Genomic DNA, 13172 nt, shown 5'->3' with positions numbered 1-13172 from the left:
TTTGATTTATTTATCTGATAGTGAGAGGAAGGGAGGAGGAGCACAAGCAGGGGGAGGGGCACAGGGAGAAACAGATGCCCCCTTGAGCAGGGAGCCCAATGCCAGGCTCCATTCCAGGCTCCTGGGATCATAACTGGAGCTGAAGGCAGACACTTAACTAAGGCACCCAGGTGCCTCTCAAGTGCAGATTCTGATTCAGTAGGCCCAGGGGTGGGGCCTGAGAGTCTGCATTTCCCTCAGTCTCCCAGGTCAGGCTGCTGCTCGGGACTACATGCAGCTGCACCACCTGCTCTCGGAAGAACCACACGCCAGCCATGGCCAGGGGGATAAGAGCCTGGCATTCCGTCCAGAGGCCCGGGAAGGAACCCAGTCTACCACTCCTAGGGCACAAAGTCAAAATGGGGTCAGCTGCAAGACTGACCGATGTGAGCTCTTCGGACCTGGAGCAATTGGTGGTGCTCCAGGGTAGCCTCTGCCTGAGGGTGGGGCGGGAGATGCTCTGTGGCTGGGTGAAACGAAGTGAGCCTGGGAAGAGCAGTGAGAGGCAGAGGTGCATCATGGCATGCAGAGCTTGCTCCAAGCCCTTGACCAGCTCAGAGCACAGGCTTCCTAACCTGACACTGAGCTGTTGCATTTCTGCTCTGTTCTTTCTCTCCTTGTATGTCAAGACCCAGAGAAGAGGTGGTGTCAGGTAAGGGCTGGGCCACAGGCCATTGACCTGGGGCTGCAGGGAGACCCTGATGTTTTGAGGGGAAGGGAAATGAAACCCTTGAGCAGATACCTATTACTCTGCATTTATAGAGTATAACCTCAGGCTCAAACAAAAGTTATATTGCATTTAAATAATGTTTATGGGGCAACTGGGTGGCTCTGGCTCAGTGGGTTAAGCCTCTGCCTTCAGCTCAGGTCAAGATCTCAGGGTCCTGAGATCGAGCCCTGCATTGGGCTCTCTGCTCAGTGGGGGGCCTGCTTCACCCTCCCCCTCTGCCTGCCTGTCTACTTGCGATTTCTCTGTCAAATAAATAAATAAATAAAATCTTTTAAAAAATAATGTTTAAAAAGATACTAAAGCTGTATTTGTACAGTAAAGACAATTTTGAAAAAATTGAGAAAATTTGTTAAGAGAAAAAAAATCAACCCAATTCCTACTCTCAGATGTTGAAACACTTACTGATGTTTTGTTTTATCCTCTAGTCTTTGTGCTTAGGGTTACCATTTATTTAGAAAATATTTTTTTATTGGGGATACCTGGGTGGCTCAGTCTGTTTTGACTCAGGTAATAGTCTGGGATCCTGGGATGGAGCCCCATGTTGGGCTCCCTCCTCAGCAGGGAGTTTGCTTCTCCCTCTCTCTCTCTACCTCTCACCGCTGCTTATGCTCTCTTTCTCAATAAATTAAAAAAAAAAACAAAAACATTTTTTATCAAATTAAAGAAAGGTTTTAAACATATATACATGTAAATGCAGATTTACAGATATATATTAAACAATTATTACATATATGCTTATATATATTGTGTGTGTGTGTATATGTATACACACACACACACACACACACACAGAGAGAGACTCCAGTTAGGAGGACAGGCTTATGGGATTTTTTGTTTTGCTTTGTTTTTTGCTGTTGTTGAGCACTTTAAAACTTTTGAACCAAGCACAAGTATTAAGACCCAGTTATGCAGAGCTTTCCTCACAGAAGCCCTGGCTTACCCACAGATTATGTTAGGGGGCAATGAAGACAGGAGCTGTTTGTACTCGCATCTTTTGGGTCTACGCAGAGGTAGAACTCCACAACACGGCATGCTCAGGAATATTTGCCCTGAGCAAACATAGACTGAAAAATCGTCTTCAGTCTATCTCCTGCTTTTTTTTTTTTTTTTTTAAACCAAATTACAAAGAATGTCTTAATTTCCTCTAAATAGCATACTTCTTTTTAATTTTTAGGAATTTCAAATTTTGTATATATTTTGTCATGATGGACATTTGGGTCCTGTATTTAGGAAGGGTCTGGATGGATAATGGTCTAGTTAACATAAAGCTTCGGTATATTCTCCAATGCAGATTCCTAAATAAATAGACATAGTAAAAGTATTTGTTTTGTGTATGTTACTTTTCTCATGGGTAACAGCTAACACTGTAGACTGTGTAAGTACTGAAGGTCTGTTACTCAGAGAGGAGGAGCGAGGCCAGCAGGTTCTGGGTCTCTATCGAGTCATCCTTTATTGGCATACAGTTGTGACATTCTTAAAATACTCGATAGTCCTTATGCTTGCAAATTCCTGACGCACACAGTTTCAGATGGTTAGGAATTGAAATGTATGTCAGAGCCTCAAGAATTTTGCTTTGAGCTCTTCATACCACAGATGGCCCTTAGAGTTTCACATTGCTTATTGAAATGCCGCCAGAGTAAACGAACATGTGGAAAGGAGCTTTCCTCTTCAGCTTCCCTCGTATCTTCCGGCTCTTGGAATTATTCTGTGGTATGCTCTTTTCCGCTCTGCCTAAAAGCACAGTTTGTGTGCATGAGTACACAATGCTCCCTAAGAACCTCAGTCAACTCCATCAGTGCTCTGAGAAGTTAACTGAAGAGAAAATCCCAGTCAGTTATGCAAGAGAAGTTCTAGAGATCTGTATGGTATCATGGCTATTGTTAACAGTACTGTAATATACACCTAAAATTCTGTCAAAAAGATAGATCACATGTTATGTGGTTTTTTTTTTTTTTTAAGGATTTATTTATTTATTTTAGAGGAAGGGAGAAAGAGAGAGCAAGTGAGAGGAGGAGTGGAGGGAGAGAGAGAAAGAATCCACAAGCAGACACCACGCTGAGCACAGAACCTGACGGGGGCTCAATCCCAGGTCCCTGAGATCATGACCTGAGCTGAAATCAAGAGTTGGACACTTAGCCAACTGAGCCATGCAGGCGCCCCCCATGTTAAATGTTTTCACGACTTGGTTAGCATTTCTAATTCTATGAACAGCCCAATCCTTAGAGCACTCTGTGAACTATTCTTATTTTTGTCTTTAGTTATTGGATCCTTCTGTGTCTGTTCTTACAATGAATGGCCTGTAAGGATTTACCTGCTGTTCATCCCATGTACTTCGACTTAATTCTTGCTTTCTCTCAAATAATATTCTGAATGGAGATATTGTGGGGGTATTTGTTAGTTAATACAGTTTATTTTTAACAGTTAGTATCTGTTCTCCTTTAGCCTGTGTAAGTGTGGACGATCAAAATATACCTACTGTTTGCTGCATACCACTGATCCCGGGTTTCGATCAGGGGTAGAATGTCTGGAAGAAGAGCAGTGATGATCAACACTCAGTGCTGATCAACACTTAAAATCACTTGGGAGACTTTTACTCCAGCCCCAGAAATTCTAATTTAATTGGCCTGGGACTGATACCTCCTTGATGGTGTTTTATGAAAGATGTCCAGGTAAATGTAATGAAATGCACGGCTATAGTTGAGAACCGCTGGCATAAATTCTTTTGGTCTGGGTTCTGTCGGCTTCTCAGGGGTTCCTTCACTTCTGACATTTTAATGTAGACTGTAGTGTTTGTGTGTGTATGGGAAATTTCCTGGAGAGATGATGCAAAGAATTTATCAGATTGTGCAAAGAGTGCGGGACCTTAAAGTTAAAAATCTTTAGTGCTGAAAAATGAAAAAAAAAAATCTGGACATTTCTAGACTGCAAACCTTTGGGAATTTGAGGAGGAAGAAGAGCTGACAGTGAAGTCAGAAAAAGAGCATCAAATGTAGGAAGAAACAGTGGGGTTGCTGGAGCTGGAGGCACCACCTTGTGAGAGCCGATTGTGTTTATCTCTTCCCAGCTCCATGCTCTGTGATGTCCTGTCAGAGGCCTGAATGTGGCCATGGTGTGAGTATTTGCACTACTGAGGTAGCAAATGGCCCAGATTAGGGCTCTCCTTCCCCTTCCCCAACTCCTCAGCATACACTGTACTAATTCTGAAGGTTAGGTGAGGAGAAGTTCAAAGATACTCTAGAGTGTTCAGTACTACAGGGCTCGACTATCACATGACTCTTCAGAGTACCTTTGGATCCGGTTGGCTCAAATTGCAATTGCCTGATATCATTGGTTCAGTAAATGTTTATTACGAGCTGTCCCCATCCCTGATGTCCATGAAGGCATCTGGCAAAGCTCTGGATACAGAAAGTGGGACATCAGAAGAAACAGATTGAGAGATTAAAAAGGATTTTGGGTGAGATGATTTGTTCCAAGTCACATTAGCAATTAATGGAAGAGGTAGAACTACAGCTTAGGTCTCCCAATTATGCCTGCCCACATTACACCTTGGTTAATTTTATTTTTAGGAGTTAGGACTTTGTGTAAGCCGTGGGCTAGATAGGGATTGTCTCTTCAAATATCATCATCAGAATCGTACTTTTGGAAACTTACCAGCATTAAGTTTTGGGATTGATTCAGTGAGGAGAGGGCCACTGAGCAGCAGGTAGGCTGTATACGAGACTGCTGTAAACCAAGTAAGGAAGTGTCTGGAGAAAGGAGAACTTCTGCTGGCCTTCAAACAGTTTTGTAAGACACAGAAGACAGGGGCTGACAGTGTAGACAGATGTAAAATGAGCCTAAGAAGAGAGAGCTTGGAAGGAAGTGGGTTGGGTGAGGATAAAGGAAGGAAGGGACCAGGTGCTGTGATTTTACTCCAGTGCTATGGTCTTATAGTTCCTCAGGACAGTATACCTCCCTTCTTCAGGTTGGGTCTATCGAGGTGGCTGTGCATGAGATCTTCTGAATGCATTCTGTTCCTGCTGCTCATTCTTCTACTTGATGTTTGTCGCTGCCTTCCTTGATTAGTATGATTTAATTTAACTTGGAAAAGCCACATCTGCCTTCTTACCCAGGACAAATAAATACTTTGAGTGTAGGAAGGACTACTAGTGATGGCAACTTATATTCTGGCTGTTGCTGTCATTTTTAGATGACCATCTATTATAAAGAGGTGGCAGCTGTCCAGGGAGGCAGACTTCAGGTTTCAAGAAGTACATTAGGGGAAGGCAAACTGATTTTTTTTAAATGTGAGAACTGTTTAAATGATTTAGTGTAATTACAAGGATATGTATTTGGTAAGGAAAAAAAGAAAATAATAAAAGAAAGAACAGTAATAAGATATTTATTTTAGGACTTCCTGTTTTAACATAAAAATCCAACATATATTAATTGTTTACAGGTGCTTTTCAGTGGGAAGAATTGGAAGACGACATCAGAAAGAAAGTGAAAGATTCTGGAGACGTTTCAAGTGTAATTGAGAAAGTTAAATGCATTTTAAAAACACCAGGAAAGGTAAATTCCTTTATTGAAAATCAGTTTACCTTGATGTTCTCTGTATTTTAACAAATATATGATAGTAAAATAATAATATTGAGTCATGAGAAGAGTCAACAGTATAGAAATATGTTTTTCTTGAGTCTGTTTCTGCCGTTTGAATATTTTAAGCACAAACATGTATTTCTCACTACCTCGGATTTTAATTCATGTAAGAATTGAAATATGTGTGAGTCATGTCTTTAAAATGTTGGTTTGTGAATTCCATCCTCCGAAACATTCCCATAGAGCTCCAAGAATATGCAGTCTATGTGAGGAATGAAGGGCTGTTGAATCTGTCCATTTCCAGTTAAGCTTGTTAAAGGGGATGCTTTCTCACTTCTCCAAATTTAAGTCCAAGTAGTTTTTAGGAGCAAGGCAGTTTCTCTGCATGCCTTTTTCAAGATTCCTGAGAAGTCCATTTGATCATGTAAGTACATTACACAGTTAAGCCAGTGTATTCTTATTTCAGATTCTGTGCTAAACAGATTGGCTATAGTAGACGAAAAGGTAAGCTATGTTCAGTGCCTAGCAGAAAATAGAGTTACGTTAAATGTAAGAGAAATGGTTATTCTTTTAGTTATTTTATATGGGTGACTTTGTCAATTCTACAACCTAAGACTTTTTAAGTTAATATTTTTAAATTAGTATTTTAAAACTGTACTAGCTTTTAATGAAGATTTCTGAATTATTTGAGAAAAAAATGTAAACAGAGTAATATGGAATTAGGGGGCAAGCTTTTTCTCATCTCCATCACACACAGAAGCAGCCACAAAGAACTGTCCAGTTTTCCAGTGGATGGCAGAGTAGTAGCTCTCTCTTAGCAGTCTAATTCAACTAAATAATGCTTTCATAGAATTGTGCACTTAAACCTGCATTCTATTTGCCAAAAGTTCTCTAGATTACTTGTGTATAGACCAGTGAAAATGTGTACCACATGCTTCAGTGTTGTGTCCAAACTACTATCTTCCTATCTTTTTTGCATTCAAATTCAAGGCATAGGTGACAAAGGATTCATGGTCGATCGATCTATCTATTCATGAATAATATACATCTACACAGTATTCATGATATACAAATTTATAACCTTTATATGAATGGTGGGGACCGAAGTGTTGCTTTTTGTTCTAAATCTGTGCCATTCCTTGAGTGATTTTAAATGGTCATTCCTTTGAGTACTGAGAAAAAAATGAATTCTTGGGGAAGAGGCTGGAGGTTCTATGATTCTGTGATACTGAACTAAATTGCCTCCTTTGTACAGGAGGAGGGGTGAATTCTGCACTTTCTTCCTTTGCTTTCCTGGGGTAAAGTCTCTCTCATTCACTGAGTACAGCATTGAGCTATAGCCCGGAGTTAGGAATGAGGAAATGTGCATTTGAATTCTGAGTTGTCCACGAATTATTCTTGGCTTTGAGCACGTCTCCTCAGGACTTTCTGTAAAATGAGGCAGAGATGATGATTTCTAAAGCCCTTGCTGGTTCTCAGATTATGCGCTGCTTTTTGACTTGCTCTGCTTTGCATGTGGCATTTGCCCGAATCCTCTCCACCACTTCCTCTAACGTGTGTTAAGGGAGGTTGTGTACAGGATCTGAGAACGTGCTCTATAGGAGCAGGATTTGTGTGACCCTGTTTTTTTTTTTTCTTTTTTTAATTTATTTTTTATTTTCAGCATAACAGTATTCATTATTTTTGCACCACACCCAGTGCTCCATGCAATCTGTGCCCTCTATAATACCCACCACCTGGTACCCCGACCTCCCACCCCCCGCCCCTTCAAAACCCTCAGATTGTTTTTCAGAGTCCATAGTCTCTCTTGGTTCACCTCCCCTTCCAATTTCCCCCAACTCCCTTCTCCTCTCTATCTCCCCATGTCCTCCATGCTATTTGTTATGCTCCACAAATAAGTGAAACCATATGATAATTGACTCTCTCTGCTTGACTTTTTTTTTTTTTTTAAAGATTTTATTTATTTATTTGACAGAGAGAGATCACAAGTAGGCAGAGAGGCAGGCAGGCAGAGAGAGAGGAGGAAGCAGGCTCCCCGCCGAGCAGAGAGCCTGACGTGGGACTCGATCCCAGGACCCTGAGATCATGACCTGAGCCAAAGGCAGCGGCTTAACCCACTGAGCCACTCAGGCGCCCTCTGCTTGACTTTTTTCACTCAGCATAATCTCTTCCAGTCCTGTGTGACCCTGTTTTGCTTCTCTGCCTTGCTCAGAGGAGCAAGTGTGTTTTCTTCTTCCTTGTGAGGAAGGATCATATTTTGTTTCCCTCTTACCAAAGATTCTAATTTCCCACCAGAGCGCATTAATTCCGAGTGGAGAGTAGGTGCCGTTTATTCTTACTGGTGCAGTTGTATGCTTGATTATTTTGTGGGGATGGAGCTTTCCATATTCCCTGGATAGCCAAGTAGAGGTTAGAGTGCTGATGCAGGCAGAAGTCCTGAGATTCATCTAAGGAAACTGGAAGGTGAGGGAAGAGGAGCTGGTTCTCGTATTCTGGGGCTGGAACAAAGGAATGTTTGAAAGATCCCAGGAAGGATAAACAAAGCCCCAAAGCCAAAGTGGGATGTAGTAGGGGCTGGAGACCGCTGAGTCAGGCCGCGGCACTATTAGGCACTATTAAGGGAGGCCACCCCCTAGAGAGAGCAGGTGTGTGAGCACAGATAGGTGTGGTCTGGAATGCTGGAGTAGAGATTGTCTTGATTGATTCCAGGAATCCCAGCTGTGGGTAGGATTGTAGGACTGTACATTAAGAAGGAGATGAATCAATTCATCACTCTCCAGTATTTTAATGTTCATCTAGTAAGTAGTAGGACATGATGTGCTGGGCAGAAATGCATGTTTTTTTTAAATGACAGATTAAATTTGTGTGTGTGTACCTTTCTAGTTAGTGAACACACTAACAGGTTGTATATATGAACATATGTTACCAGGCATTCCTTTGAGGTTGACCGTTGTCTGCTTCCCAGCTAACGGGCACGTGCATGGATTCAGAACCCTGCGTTTCTCAGCCAGAGAGCGGAGTTTGCCCTTAGTTCGCTCACTGCTGAGAATGTGACACACAGCCGTGCTGCTGCCTCTCGTGTAGCGCGTGTCGTTCTTGAGGACAAGTTTTCACGGCAGCTATGAGCACAGGTGCTGTGGAGGAGGGAATCATTATTTCTTTAGACATTTAGTGCCGTTTTCCAAATTCTCTAACCAATCTATATATTTATTACCAGAGCATATTGTACATTTCCTCTTGTATTTTTGTTTTCCGTTATAGATTAATTGTCTAAGGAATTGCAAAACTTACCAAGCCAGAAAACCTCTGTGGTTTTATAACACTTCCCTCAAGTTTTTCCTTAATAAACCAATGCTTGCTGATGTTGTCTTCGAAATACAAGGTATGGTGCAATTTTTATGAAGTTCAGTACTCATTTTTCTTTCTTATTTTCTTACCTAACTTTCTATTTCAGCTTTGAATATTTTGGATGAAGAAAATACTATTCTCTAATACAGGATATAGATGACTGGATGACCCTCAGCAAAATCTAGGGAAATGAAGTATTTTTTTAAGACTAGGAAAGCAGTTTATATTTTCCTAGTTTTTTTTCCCCCCTAACCATATGCTTCATTAGTTCTTAGGGACAAGTGTGGAATGGAATGATCTGTAATATCACCTCATTGTATACTTTTATCTATGTATTTCTTTAAGAGACTAGTTGTTGAATCATCTGAAACCAGCTCCCTTCACATTTTATTACCTGTAACTCATTCAGTTCTCTTCTTTCTGTTTAAGCAAAAGGAATTAAGCAGGCATTGAGGGTCATGCCTGGCTCACATTAGGCCTGGGTAGGTATTGCTACATTTATTCCTCACGGCACTCTGAGAATGATCACCAGAGCAACTGAGAGCTGCTTTTTATCTCTGTAGGAAAGTAATGCTACCTAATTTTAATAATGATAAGCTGTTTTAATGCCCATTATTGATTATTCGCTTGGATAATTTTGCCACTTCAGTAGATTGAAAGCATAATCTTACAAGTGAATTGTCAGGTACCTTGCAACTATGCAAGAAGGCTAGGAGTTGTTTCCACATGTATTAAGTAGAATTTCAAGTAGGCTATTACTAGAAGCAAGATAAAATTATAACTTTAGGATAGAAATGTATGGCAGCTAACAGTCATTAGCTTTTTAAAATTTTCCTCAGAAATGTTCATTTTAACTTTGGCCACTTGCCAAGACAAGCAGTGAATTGGAAACTTCCCAGGTGCCCTCTGATAAGCTCCAGTCAGCACTGTTTGAAATGTGAGCATGAGACACTGAGAATGGGACAATAAGAGTGACCTTGAAACACATAAAAAGTGATGGGAGGGGGGAAGAGAAAGCTACAAGAGCCTATATTTGGTTATAATTTGCATAGGAGGCCTTCACACCAAACATCAAGCTAGTATAACCTACTGAAAAGCTTTTCAAAAGGAATATGTCGCATATGAAAATATATGTTCAGAGCCAAGAAATAACCAGTGATGTGGAGAGTTATTTATCCTTATAATCTCATGCTTTCCTCTCACAATCTCACCTGCCAGCTCTTCTGTGGACAGCTGCTATGCGGAGGCTAGGCGTGCAGGGGCTGGTTGGGGGATGTGCGGACGTTCAGCTGCTGTGCTGCTCTTTGTAGCCGCCTCAGCTCAGAAACCAAGGCCTCCCCACATCCGAGCTGAGACTAGCCGGCAGGGGTGGAAGCCAGGTCTAGCAGCAGCTTCTCTGCCAAGTGAAGGCGGAGAGGCAAGCCCAGCTTCTGGAGTTTGGGGAGGGAGCTCTAGTGTGCAGAAGGGAGCACTGTTGTCTCCTCGGAGGCTCGCTGTGGAGGCTTGCTAATGCAACCTGGCATTAGCCTTGGCTTTGCCTTCCAACCACATGTGTCCTTAGACCAGTCACTTAATGTGGCTCCCTTGATGAATCTCCTCATTTCCGGAGTGAAGAAGGTGAACCAGATAGCTTCTAAAAGGTCATTTTTAGTGTTAAGCTTGCTGAGGCAGTAGTGACCAGGACTAGAAAGATCCAACTGGGCTCTTGTGTGGGTGCAGATATACTGTACTGGTGTGGCTGTGCTACTTTACCTTCCCGATCCTTGGTCTTTTTGCCTGTAACTCGGGGATGCTGATTTCTACCTGGTAGACTGGTCGTGAGGATAGGGACAGTGCATATAAGGGTATATATAAAGACTTGATGGTACAGATTCTAAATCTCTCTTGAACTAGGCAACTTTCCTGTTATACAAGAATAAAACAAAACAAAAATGCTAAAAATTCCATCTTTGAAACTTGTAAAGTTAATGCAAAGAAGGTAGGACAAATACAGGATTTTATTAGGAAACTTGGGCTTTCAAGTTCTATTTCATTCTTAAGCATTTTCCTTTTTAAAAAAGTTTCTAAAACTGTAACAGCAGTTGAATTCTACAAAGGAAAGATACTTTAGGCCTTGACATTTTCAAAGAACATGTTTCTCTTTAAAGTAGATAATTGATGCTCCCCCCCTTTCATTCTTCAGCTTTATCTTATTGCTGGTTGGTGAAAGAACACTGGATTGTGTTCATTTGGCATATTTGATACAGAGCTTATGTATTTATACAGTATATATACTATGTTGAAAATGTGACTATACTGAGATATTGCATTATGGTTTCATAATGGAACAGTTTATGATACCAAACAGTAGTCAGCAAAGGTGAGAAACAGAAGCAATGATTTTCTGAACTGGAGGTATAATGGTTTTCCAAACAAATGCAAAGCTTGATCAAGTTTGACAGTGCTTTCAGGTACTGGTGTTTTCTTTGCTGGTCTTGTAACTCCATTATAATGGAGTTACCAGTGGAAAATTTCTGTTAAAATTCCAAGGTTACTTATCACATTCCTTCCCCATCTACTGTCCACTTGGTATTTTGGGTCAATCCAAAATTCCTCTGCTTAACCCAAACGAGAGGCTCTCTAGTTTGTTTAAGCCATGCTTCTGCTTTTCTTTTTCTTTTTTTCAATAGTCCTACTTCAGGTGTTAAAACCTTAGAATTACAAGCCCAGTTGCATTATCTGTTTGAATTCTTTGTGAATTGATGGGTACAAAGATAACCAGGATATTTAATCATGGAAACTGATCATGCCCCTCAGTGGACCCTGCTCCACTGAGAGCAGGTGGCCCAAGGGCAGAAGCATAGAGAGTGGAAAGAGCCCAGAGGGGGGAGGATGACGCCTGCTAGCAGGTGTGTGATGACTCAGCAGTATTCACTGTAGGTAGTCTGTTCTTCCTGCTCCTCTGGAAGGTGCATTTGTACAAATCATAGCTGTAAGCATTGAGCTCAGAGCTGGCAATGCTGGGCCTTGTTAGTGAATCCTAGGGGATTATTGGCTTTGGAGGAAGTCACCAGGCTTAGGTGGAACGCTTCTTTTCTTTTTTGAATCAGAAGATGTTTTGCTTGGATTTAAAGAAGCTGAAGAATCCAATCATTGTAAATATTTATTTAAACCTTTTTAAAAGATCTATTGATTTATTTGAGAGAGAGGGAGAGGGGGAGAGAGGGGGAGAGAGTCCTTTAAGCAGACTCCATGCTGAGCGCAGAGCTCGATGGAGGGCTCGATTTCATGACACTGAGATCATGACCTGAACATGAAACCAAGACTCAGACACTTCAGTGACTCTGCCACCCAGGCACCTCTCATTATAAAATATTTTAGAATACTTCATGTAGCATAGAATGTATGCTTCTGAGAGGTCTGAGATTGTAGGGATGTATAGGTGAGGACTCTTGAGGGGAGCAGAGTGATTTGACTCACAGAGTTACTCTTTGGAAGGTTTCGCCATTCACATTGGCTGTGGTGTCTTCCACCAGACTAAAAGCTTGACTGCTCCCAAGCAGGGGAGTTTGTCTTTTTCATCTTTGTATCTTTAATGCATAACATAGTGATTAATTAGCACATGGTGGGTGCTCAGTAATGGTGTGTCATACTGATCTAGACTGAACTGAAGGCTCCCTGGGGATTCATGGTTTCCTAGGTGCTGGCAGTGGTGAGAACTGCTTCCTCACACATGTGCCATCAGGGGCTGCTTTGGTGGGATGGCCCAGGAGCTGGAGAGCTCAGCAGACTTGTGCTAGAGAGTCTGTTTAGTTTGATGAGCTTCAGAGAAGGGTATGGGACGAGGGGCCTTTAAAATTTAAAGTAGCTCTGGCTTTCCCAGAAGCAGCCCTGTTCCCTGAGGAGGTGATACCTGGAGAGACATCCGGGACTAGGTCATCCCCTTCCAAATTTTCCATCACATCTGAAACCCCCTCCTAGCTCCACAAAAGAGTCCCTTGCCATGCTTGCTGTAACATATGGATTGCTTAGGCCAAGGGGTAGTTTACATTCTACAGTTTCCTCTTTCTCACAAGGGGAAGCGGACCCAGGACCTGTTCCTTAAGTGTATCCAAGAAGGATAGTGGCATTGTTTTCTTGGGAGGTACATGCGTAAGAATGGGTGATGGTATTTCAAGCCAATTGCAAAGGATACATGTTTCATTATAAAAACAGGAAGCAAAATATTTCATTTCAGTGTTTTTATCTTCAGAAAATATAAACTGAGTAACAAATAATTGCCTGTCTTATAAATTGTTGGTTTCCAAATCAATTTTTGGACTCTCTGTTTTTCAATTAAAAACTAAAAAGTTTCTGGTTAGTGCTGGTTATCTCCCCAGACTTTGCTTTCTGACATAGGCTTAGCTGTGCCTAATAAATACCCCACTAACTGACAGGGAGATTGTTAGAATAACAGCTCTGCAAGTTTGTGTAGCTTATGTAACTTTTGAACCTTGCA

At 41.6% G+C, this 13172-nt stretch overlaps 1 protein-coding gene across 2 annotated transcripts in view; it reads left to right on the top strand.

Annotated features, from left to right (window-relative positions):
• The window catches only part of RHOBTB3 (Rho related BTB domain containing 3), a 53772-nt gene that overhangs the window by 24866 nt on the left and 15734 nt on the right, over positions 1-13172 (top strand). For both annotated transcript variants that reach the window (XM_032335709.1, XM_032335708.1), the window contains exons 7-8: positions 5208-5320; positions 8609-8729. In XM_032335709.1, the coding sequence (XP_032191600.1) occupies positions 5208-5320; positions 8609-8729 (234 nt within the window). The remainder of the gene's footprint in view (positions 1-5207; positions 5321-8608; positions 8730-13172) is intronic.

This window comes from Mustela erminea, chromosome 3 (assembly GCF_009829155.1).
Source record: "Mustela erminea isolate mMusErm1 chromosome 3, mMusErm1.Pri, whole genome shotgun sequence".
Classification (NCBI taxonomy): Eukaryota; Metazoa; Chordata; class Mammalia; order Carnivora; family Mustelidae; genus Mustela; species Mustela erminea.
The sequence above is the reverse complement of the archived record's forward strand: the minus strand, read 5'-3'. Positions and strand labels throughout refer to the sequence as shown.